At 39.3% G+C, this 10778-nt stretch overlaps 1 protein-coding gene across 1 annotated transcript; it reads left to right on the top strand.

The window, feature by feature from the left end:
- Window positions 1-1409: 1409 nt before the first annotated feature.
- On the top strand, window positions 1410-10093 carry GlyP (glycogen phosphorylase). The gene is made up of 4 exons (XM_064681384.1): window positions 1410-1879; window positions 7382-7910; window positions 7976-9582; window positions 9728-10093. Exons 1-4 carry the CDS (start codon window positions 1637-1639, stop codon window positions 9875-9877), a joined length of 2529 nt encoding a protein of 842 aa, XP_064537454.1. The 5' UTR covers window positions 1410-1636; the 3' UTR covers window positions 9878-10093.
- Window positions 10094-10778: the final 685 nt, after the last annotated feature.

Raw genomic sequence — 10778 nt, 5'->3', positions numbered from 1 at the left:
TGAATTTTTTCTGTAGCACAGCAAGTTGAGTTTTTGCCAACGTTTTAAAGTTCATATTCATAAAATCATATACATACATCTATTGTAGCTTAAATGTTTTTATTGTAACCATTTGTTGCTCATTGTTATAAAAAAAAACCAAAAAGAAAAAAAACTAAACAAAAGAAAAAATATTAATGAAAGTGAATATTTATGATTTGCGTTGCTTTCGATGAAAAAAACGTTTGTCAAGTGCAGCTATTAAGCAGAAGGAAAAATAAAGGACTACTGATAACATTTTAGGCGTCGTTTTTCTCCCATATAACTACGATAACAATAGATATTTTTGCATATTATATAACACTTAAAACGATATTTCTATATATGTATGTAATATGTAAGTGAATACAAAAAGTATAAAAAGATAACATAAAAAATTCATCAAAGCGATAAATGAAATCGAAATTTTCAAGTGCAAATCAACTTAAACGATCTTATACACGTATATCACATAAATGTGCAGTAAGCTATATGCTAGACAGAGACAAATATGTTCTTACTTATTACATTAAAAAAAAAATGAGAACATTAATCAGTTGATTTGATCGTATAAATTTCAATAAAAATACAACTTAAATAAAACTAAATTTAAGACCGTTTGAATTCTTTGAGCTGGCGCGTCAAATCAAACAGCTTCTGTCCATGCACAAAAGCTGTTTGATAGCTGCTGTTTGCAAAGCTTAACGCTAGAGGGCTGCCAGCATGGGGAGCCAGAAAGCAAACAAAAAGCATACAACGCTCTGTCGGAAAAAAATAGTAAACAATACGCATGTATGACCTTCGTACAAGGTGACTGGGACACACGGCGCGCGCGACCAGCACGAGAGCGGCAGAGAGAGAGAGAGGGAGAGGCAAAGTGTTAAATAGCGCCAGAGAGTCGTACAAAATGCAAGCAAAGCCGTTGCATGAAATGCACTTAACATTAACATAAATTTTGCCAATGCCAATTCGCGAACGAGCAGAGAATTCCACTCGCTGATAAGACACAAAACGCGGTGACTGCCTTAAGCAGAGTTGTTTACAAGAGCGAACGCAACGAATGAGCGAAAGCTTCTCGAAAAGCGAATGAGAAAAGTACGCGTCGCCGCCAAAAAAATACCCTGCAGCAAGTGGCTTACATATAAAAGCAAGTGAATAATTGAATGCATGAGAAAGAAAAGAGCTTTGCATAAATATATAAATCTATGTTGAATAAATGTGCAATTAATTGACGATCAAATAAACACGTAATCAGCTGTGTTGCAAACACTAACAAAGGGCGGTATATACCCCACAGCTTGTCGGCTGCGGGGCATGAAAAGCTCTCGTGACTAATAACGCATGCGAAAAGTGCACGCCGTCTGAGAAGTGCTCCGGATTTTGCAGCGAACGGTTGTTTTTTTGGTCGCGCGCATCGTTCACGTCTTCGCTGTTTCGCGTATAAAATTCGTCTCATAGTTTTTCCTACACGCACCCACGCAGCAGCAGCAGCAGCAGCAACAGCAGCAGCAAGAGCAGCAAGAGCAGCAGCGGCAGAGGCAGAGGCAGAGCAAGTGACAGGCAGATAGAAAACCCGTGAAACAACTACCTCAGTTAGCAGCAGAGAGTCGAAGGCGAAATGTCGAAGCCACAATCGGACGCGGATCGCAGGAAGCAGATATCGGTGCGCGGCATCGCTGAGGTGGGCAACGTAACCGAGGTGAAGAAGAACTTCAATCGCCATTTGCACTACACCCTCGTCAAGGATCGCAATGTGGCCACGCTGCGCGACTACTACTTTGCGCTGGCCAACACTGTCAAGGACAACATGGTCGGACGCTGGATACGCACACAGCAGCACTATTACGAGAAGGATCCCAAGGTTAGTCAGTGTAACCAGCCCCTTTTACGATTATTGATTTTATGCGTGCGTGTGCGTGTGTGTGCGTGTGCTGGTATTTTCCGAGAACGAAAAAAGAAAATACCTAACCCAACTTTTGTTGCGCCTTTGGCAAAAAAAAAAGGAACGAGGTCAATGTTAAAAGGCTTTCAATTGGGTTGCTTCATCTTATTCTTATTTTTTATTTTTTGCTATTACGACATGCATTTTGCGCTCTGCGCTTTCGGCCTATATTCTTATTTGTCTCTCTGCAGTTGGCCAAAAATTGTTTCTGTTTTTTTTTCTCGGTCAATTTTTTATTAACTTCTCTTTGATATTCATTTTTGTTTTCTTTCTGCTGCATCTGCTTTATCATCTGCTCATTTATTTTGCTTTTCTTTTCTGTTGTTTTTATCTCTTTCAATTTTTGTGTCCAATTGTCTAATTGCTGGCTGCAATTTGGCTGAAATGCATTGGGATCAATGCCAAAAACGTGTGTATGCCAGCCCAGAACGCTTTCACTGCGTCGCTTTTGGCATGGGGTGGACCAAAATTACGTAGGCTAAAAAGCCGGTGGCCCAGTCTTTCTCCACGAGCAGCTGACTTGCACAAGAGCGGGTTAAAAACAAAATAAAAATAGCTTTTGCTTGGCAATCAGAAGCGGTCCCACACACACACACACACATACATAGATAAGAAGAGAGAGAAAGAAGGCGGGGGAATGTAAAATATGTTTTTGATATGTCAAGTAATTTTTATACCCTGTATTGATTTAAGTAGGCAACTAAGTAAGTAGTTGGATAATTTATTACATATGCATTCTAATTTGAAGTAAACTTTATTTGCAGTTAAGAAAAAATATTACTTAAATTTTCTGTACAAGAATTTAAAAGGTCAAAATTAACTCCTGTTTAAAATTAATAATAGTTGCAGGGTATATATAGTATGTTTAATATGTTAACAATCTTCAAATTACTTGCAGGTTATATTAAAGTATATAATTTGCCTCAATTAATAATAATTTAGTGGCTTAGCTAGCTTTCTGAAAGTTTAGCGACTTTCTAGGAGTAAAAGGGCATTTACAGGGTATCTGCTAGTCGAACATTTTAACATAATCAAGCTCCTAGAACATTTTATTGGTAATCAAATTCATTGTGATGGTTTAATGAACTTCTTTGGCTAGCTATAGAGTCTCACGCACTATTATAGCCTATGTCTAGGGTATCTTATGGTATAATACTTTCGTTTTTTACAATTCTTTTAGTTTTCTTGGCAATCTATCAGCGCAGCAAGCCATAAATCGAGTTAATAAACGCTGAAAGCAGATATTAGCACGCTCCACTAAAAGTTGAGGCATGTACATACATACATATATAGGTATCCATCAGATACACACACACACACACACACACACATACATACATATATATACCAGTGCAATCACGTGCGGCACGCGTGAGATTTTTGCGAATTTCTGGACGGCAACTTTGTCCTTGCCTGAATGTCAGTCAATCGGAGAGGAAAAGTTGCGACTGTATCTTTGTATCCATGAGATACATTTGCATATGCCGCAAACAGCTGTTAACTAAATTGTGAACGCATGGGGAATTCTTTCAACAAAAAAAAAACAAAATCTTTTGTCAATTTAACTAATTTATCTAAAGTGCGATATTCGAACAAAAGCCAAAAACAATTAGAACATGAAACATAGATACATAAATGCTAATATAGGCACAGCAGACACCCATGCACACACACACACACACACACACACACGCACACATATAGACACATATTTTCAAGGTCAAACAAAGGTTATTAACAAAAACGAGAGTCGGGAAAATTTTCATTTATTTCATTTTATTTATTTTTCTTGTATTCGTTCTAGTTTTTCGTTTTAGTTGTTCTTGTTGTTGTGTAATGTGTGTGCGTGTGTGTCAGCGTGTGTGTGTGTGTGTGTGTATGTGTGTGTATTTATTTCGGTTCCATGAAAATGCGACAACGGGGGAAATTTTCATGGTGCTCGTTTATGTTTTGTTACACTTTCATTACGCACTTACATGCTATCCATGATATCCCAACCAATTTATATATACATACATATATATATATATATGAACTGTATTAAAAGATGTATCTACGTATCTGTTGTCTGTGCGTAGATACTTGGATGTGGAACAAGTTGAAACTAGCTACACTTAAAGCTAATTGAGTCCACTTCTTTTATGGTTCCTTCTTGATTCATTTCAAGTCGCCAATTGAGGGGCTGCCTCCAATTGACGATGGGTCAAAAGGGGTAAACGAACTCTATTCAAATATATTTCTATGAATTATATGTGTAGGCAGCAGAAAGCATGATATGCAGCTGAGATACTAAAAGAAATAATAGCTTATATGCTAAATACTATTGCTATACAATTAACAATTTGTATAATTTCTTCAAATTTGCTTTGGGAATAAGAATTTCTAAAAATTGAACTTATTTAAGAATTTAAGTCATATTGGAAAACAGAAAATGTTTAGATATGTCCGTTTATCAATTAAACATGTGCATTTGTTAGGCTTTACAGGGTATCAAAACATAGATATGCCATGAGAATTCTATTTAGAATATTAGCCCAAACTCAAAAACATAATATTATAGTTGAAAAGCTGGGAAGAGCAATATTGTAAATGATTTTCTAGAGAAAGATCCATTTATATATATACAAATATATAAAAATTGAGAACTCTATATATAAGTGTAGATATATACAATAATATACTTCATATATTCTTTTATTCGTTTAACATTTTGAGAACAAAAGAAGAAAACATTTTACGATCTACAACTTAAAAGTTTATAAGCTCTTAAGCAAAATAAGCGCAATAATGAACAAACTTGTTTGTTAATTTAAATTTGTTTATTAACTTTCCCAAAGTAGCACATTAAAAAACTCAATACTCGAACTCCATATGTTATATATCACAAAAATATGAATATAAATAAATATGGCTGCAGTTACGTATTGTGTGTGGGGAAATTAATTTGAGCAGCTGTTCGCAATGCGGCTAAACATCTCGTATATTGGGCTTGCATATCATTATTATATATACGGGCCCACAAATATAAATATTAGTTTCCATGTTCATATTCTCGTATTTGTGTACTTGGTTTTAGATTCGATTACAAGCGCAAACAAACGGAGCTTTTTGTTATCAATTTGCCTCGACCGAAAGCCGCAAAACATATGTTCAGCTCTTTTGGCCGGGCCATCAAATTAATTAAGCAACTTTTCTCTGGCTGTAAATAGAGAATATAAATAAATAAAAAACAATGGGTTATATGGAACATATATATAGGGGTTTATTTGCCTAGTTGGCAGCCCTTTGTCACATGCAATCGAAAATGACACATCTGTGTCTATACAATATAGTTGGTATTATCTGTGTTCGAACCTAATCAAATCCATAAAAAACCAGAGTGTTCTAGTCGGCTGTGCTCAACTGATCGATACTCTGTACTCGGCTACACGCAATTTTGAAAAAAAAAAACATTTCTAAATAACTTTCTTCCTTTCAAAATGTTTAAAACCTAATTTTAAAAATCGATATTTATCGATTAACATGAGTTTTGGAAATCGATATTTATCGGTTTTGTCTAAAGCGTGGAAAGTTATCAAAAAATGGGTTACCTGCAGTTATGGTATCCTCAACGTTTAAACTTTCCCAAATATGTTTAAATCAAGTTATAAAACTCGATATTTATCGATCAAATATTAATTTTCGAAATCGTTATTTATCGATTTTAGATCGACTTTGCAAGCTATCGCAAAAAATGCTGTAAACCTTAAATTCAAAGGCTTTACGAGTTTATATCCCGTCATATATAAATATATTTGTTCCCTGCCTATTTGCTAACTTTATAATACTCCTTTTCCGCATTTTATGAGTACAGGGTATGTACAAAAAAAAAAAAAAACTATATAATGCGGTAACAATTTATACTCGAAATACAAATTAGCTTTTGGCATTAGCTATTAGCTACCTAGAACGAGTTGAACCCTTTGAACCCCGCTGCCCATTCAGTCCGAGGCTTGTCTCAGTGTTGTGCATAGCTGATATGGGCCAGTGCTGATAAGCGGCGCATAGAACTATTCAGAGCTGGCGACAATCGATCGATGCTGTCGTCAAAACAACTCGACAACTGAGAGCCGAAGATCACATTAGCATTGACCAGAGATGCGCCTGCAGATAGACATAGCCAAGTGCATTCCATATGCGAATGCATAGAAACATGTTTCCTCAGCACGCCGAGTGCAGCCGGATCCGGAGCCGTAATCTGGCCTGTTAGCTAAACAAAGTATGCCCTTAGCAGCAGTCTGTAACATTATTGGATTATCAGAGCTAGCTGATCAATCGATCGATTCAATCGAATCCCTCTGAATCAATAAATGTAAAATGTCTATTAATAGACCCAATAAAAAGCTGCCTCAAATTAGCAACCGTTGATAAGGCGTCAGCGGGTGACCTTCTCAACAAATCGGAGTCTAACATATGGACATATAGACCGGCATTAACTAACTAGGAAATTGGGGCGCTTCAATTTAATGTACAGTTGTGCCTGGCATTAGCTAAGAGATTACCCAATGCCCTCTGATTTAGTTGAGGGAATGCCCTGCATATGGAAAGCAAACTCCAGCTTAACTGCAGGTTGCAAGGTTTATATAACACGATTTCCTATATTAAGTCTAGTTTTTAATCTGACTAATCTTGAGCTTGCTTCATATCCACATCATGTCCTATTTTACGCATATAGAGTTACAGGAATACCCTGCATGAATAAGAAAATCTTTCCCTTAGACAGTTGTATGTTATAAAGTCTGCTTTATTTTATTCATTGCTTATCGGAATATCCTGCATAAGAAGGAACAACTTTCTTAATTGGGTTAAACAACATTTTATTGTACAATTATTAAGAAAAATTCCTTAAGTTAGTTATTAATTCTATCCATCAAGTTCTAATCTAGTTGCTGTCTTAAATCAATCTATAAGTAGAATTTCTTATGTCATCTGTGTAATCCCTCTTTAATCGTACCATATCATTAAATAGTTACAGGGCATATATAATCTATATATATAATCTGACAATCTGATTACAGTAGAACCCTTATATAATATCATGATTCACTGCAGGCAGTATTCATGCGGGATCGACGTCCTTTCTTAAATAGCGACTGGTTAATTAGCAGAGAGAAATTTTGTTTGAATAAGTTTTTGATTTCTCAATATGAAAGACATTTCCTTATGCTCACAAAATATTGATTCCATTGCACTCAATCGGATCATATAGCTTCCATAGGAATATAACCTTCTGAGTGTGTGAGATTTCCCTCCCTAACACCTTGTAGATATCTGTTCAGATTAAGCTTCCATTTATTTTCCACCCTTTCAAGTGAAATTGATATCATTTTAACCAGAGTTGCCACCCGTTATAAAATGTTTAATATTTCGATTTCCTTGCAGCGCGTCTACTACCTGTCGCTGGAGTACTACATGGGCAGATCATTGACCAACACCATGATCAACTTGGGCATTCAGAGCGAATGCGAGGAGGCCATGTACCAGCTGGGTCTGGACATTGAGAATCTGGAGGAAATGGAGGAGGATGCCGGCCTGGGCAATGGCGGTCTGGGTCGCTTGGCCGCCTGTTTCCTCGACTCGATGGCCACGCTGGGTCTGGCTGCCTACGGCTATGGCATACGCTATGAGTACGGCATCTTTGCCCAGAAGATCCGGAACGGTGAGCAGGTGGAGGAGCCCGACGATTGGCTGCGCTTTGGCAATCCCTGGGAGAAGGCACGCCCCGAATTCATGCTGCCCGTTAATTTCTATGGTCGCGTAATCGATACGCCCGAGGGCAAGAAGTGGGTGGACGCGCAGAAGGTCTATGCCATGCCCTACGATAATCCCATACCCGGCTACAACAACAACCATGTGAACACGCTGCGTCTGTGGTCCGCCAAGTCGCCCGTTGACTTCAATCTGAAGTTCTGTAAGTAATCCTGGCCCCTCGAATATCCACTTTGACTCACATTCTGATCTCTTTTTTGCTTGCAGTCAACGATGGTGACTACATTCAGGCCGTGCTGGATCGTAATTTGGCCGAGAACATCTCGCGTGTGCTGTACCCCAACGATAACTTCTTTGAGGGCAAGGAGCTGCGTCTGAAGCAGGAGTACTTCATGTGCGCAGCCACCTTGCAGGACATCATTCGCCGGTACAAGGCCTCCAAGTTCGGGTCGCGCGAGGCGGTGCGCACGAACTTTGATCACTTCCCCGAGAAGGTGGCCATCCAGCTGAACGATACGCATCCCTCGCTGGCCATACCCGAGCTGATGCGCATCCTAGTCGATGAGGAGCATCTGGAGTGGGAGAAAGCCTGGGATATTGTGGTGCGCTCCTGCGCCTACACCAATCACACGGTGCTGCCGGAGGCCCTGGAACGCTGGCCCGTCTCCATGCTGGAGTCCATACTGCCGCGCCACTTGCAGATCATCTACCACATCAATTTCCTGCACATGGAAAATGTAAAGAAGAAGTTCCCCACGGATCTCGATCGCATGCGTCGCATGTCGCTCGTCGAGGAGGATGGCGACAAGCGCATCAATATGGCCCATTTGTCGATTGTTGGCTCCCATGCGGTCAACGGTGTGGCGGCCATCCACTCGCAGATCCTGAAGGATACGCTCTTCCGTGACTTTTACGAAATGGATCCCAAGAAGTTCCAGAACAAGACAAACGGCATTACGCCCCGCCGTTGGCTGCTGCTCTGCAATCCGGGCCTGTCCGATCTCATTGCCGAGAAGATCGGTGACGAGTGGCCCGTGCATTTGGATCAGCTGATCGCCCTCAAGAAGTGGGCCAAGGATCCCAACTTCCAGCGCAATGTGGCCCGCGTCAAGCAGGAGAACAAGCTGAAGCTGGCCACCATTTTGGAGAAGGAGTACGGCATCAAGGTGAATCCAGCCTCCATGTTCGACATTCAGGTGAAGCGCATCCACGAGTACAAGCGCCAGCTGCTCAACTGCCTGCACATCATCACACTGTACAATCGCATCAAGAAGGATCCGACCGCCACTTTCACGCCGCGCACCATCATGATCGGCGGCAAGGCTGCTCCGGGCTACTATGTGGCCAAGCAGATCATCAAGCTGATCTGTGCCGTTGGCAATGTGGTCAACAATGATCCCATTGTTGGCGACAAGCTGAAGGTCATCTTCCTGGAGAACTATCGCGTCACGCTCGCCGAAAAGATAATGCCCGCTGCCGATTTGTCCGAGCAGATCTCGACGGCTGGCACTGAAGCCTCCGGCACCGGCAACATGAAGTTCCAGCTGAACGGCGCCCTAACCATCGGCACTCTGGACGGCGCCAATGTGGAAATGGCCGAGGAGATGGGTATGGAAAATATTTTCATTTTTGGCATGGACGTCATTGAGGTGGAGGCACTCAAGAAGAAGGGCTACAATGCCTACGACTACTACAATGCCAATGCCGAGGTCAAGCAGGTCATCGATCAAATCCAGGGCGGCTTCTTCAGTCCCGGCAATCCCAACGAGTTCAAGAACATTGCGGACATACTGCTCAAATACGATCACTATTTCTTGCTGGCCGATTTCGATGCCTACCTCAAGGCACAGGATCTGGTATCCAAGACCTATCAGGTAAGCTACAGGGTCTATAAAAATCATCTCTGAAAATCGATTCGGTGCGGGATTCGAACTTCGAAACTCCCGCTACCCCGTTTTGCAGCCTTGATTGAAATCTCTCTATCCATATATCTAATCCAATTTATATTTCCCAAAACAGAACCAGGCCAAATGGCTGGAGATGTCCATCAACAATATTGCCTCCAGTGGCAAATTCTCATCGGATCGCACAATTGCCGAATATGCCCGCGAAATTTGGGGCGTTGAGCCCACCTGGGAGAAGCTGCCCGCACCGGAGGATCAGCAATAAATCAATTTTAACATCTTTTTGATATTATATATTTTATTATTTGTGTGCTTTACTTTTGTTAAAGTCCCATTTTAGGAGCCAAATGCAACAACCAATTAACAAGAACAAGAAAAGATATATGAGAAAAATGAATTAAGCTAGCGCTAAGATGTGAACATCGATCGGGCTCATTGTTAAATATTAAATATCTTATTTAATAAATTTTAAACAAATCCATTTGCTAATCTTCAATTTGATGGAATCGAATTAGCTGCAGCGTCTACAACTACGGTACCTTTCGCCATTCAGAACTCAGGAACACTTTCAAAGTAACAAAAAAATTTAAATGAATAAAAAATTCAAAATAAAAAAAATTGAAAACAAAAAAGAAAGTGCAAAACTTGCAACATAGTGCCAGGCTTTGTTTTAAATATGGATATAAATGTGCGTGTTAAATAAAAAAAAGAAGAAATTCAAGTTCAACTGTTACATGTAAAATAAATAATTTAATTTGCATAATAAAACAAAAACAAAAACACCAAAAATTGATTCCAGAAATACAATTATAAAATAATATAATATTTGGGAAACGATTTTTACATAAGGACTTTCTTATAAATGCTTAAAATCCAATATTTCATCAGTTAGTTTTCAAAAATTCAGACCCTGGATATAAAGTGGGTCATTTTAAAATATGTTTCAGTCAAAGACAATATAAAGTGTTTATATTCCGTTTATTTCTGTAGTATGAATATATGTATGCATGTTCTTTTACATAAACTTTCATTTTTTAATTTCATTAATTTTAAATGTCAATCGATAGTACTAATCCTTACGAGTCCAAAACGGTATAAAATTCCCAAATCGGACAATTTTTGGACGAGATATCCGACCCCGATTTTTAGAAAAAACGTGATGTAAC

The sequence above is a fragment of the Drosophila montana genome, unplaced genomic scaffold (genome assembly GCF_035044405.1).
Source record: "Drosophila montana isolate Dmon_TW-CO22-7 unplaced genomic scaffold, ASM3504440v1 contig_2326_1, whole genome shotgun sequence".
In the NCBI taxonomy this organism is placed as follows: domain Eukaryota; kingdom Metazoa; phylum Arthropoda; class Insecta; order Diptera; family Drosophilidae; genus Drosophila; species Drosophila montana.
This window is presented reverse-complemented; position numbering and strand designations above follow the sequence as displayed.

Coding starts and splice junctions, on each gene's coding strand:
- GlyP (XM_064681384.1), top strand. CDS start 1,637: ATGTCGAAGCCACAATCGGACGCGGATCGCAGGAAGCAGATATCGGTG. Junction 1,880..7,381: donor ATTACGAGAAGGATCCCAAG/GTTAGTCAGTGT, acceptor ATTTCCTTGCAG/CGCGTCTACTACCTGTCGCT. Junction 9,583..9,727: donor TGGTATCCAAGACCTATCAG/GTAAGCTACAGG, acceptor TTCCCAAAACAG/AACCAGGCCAAATGGCTGGA.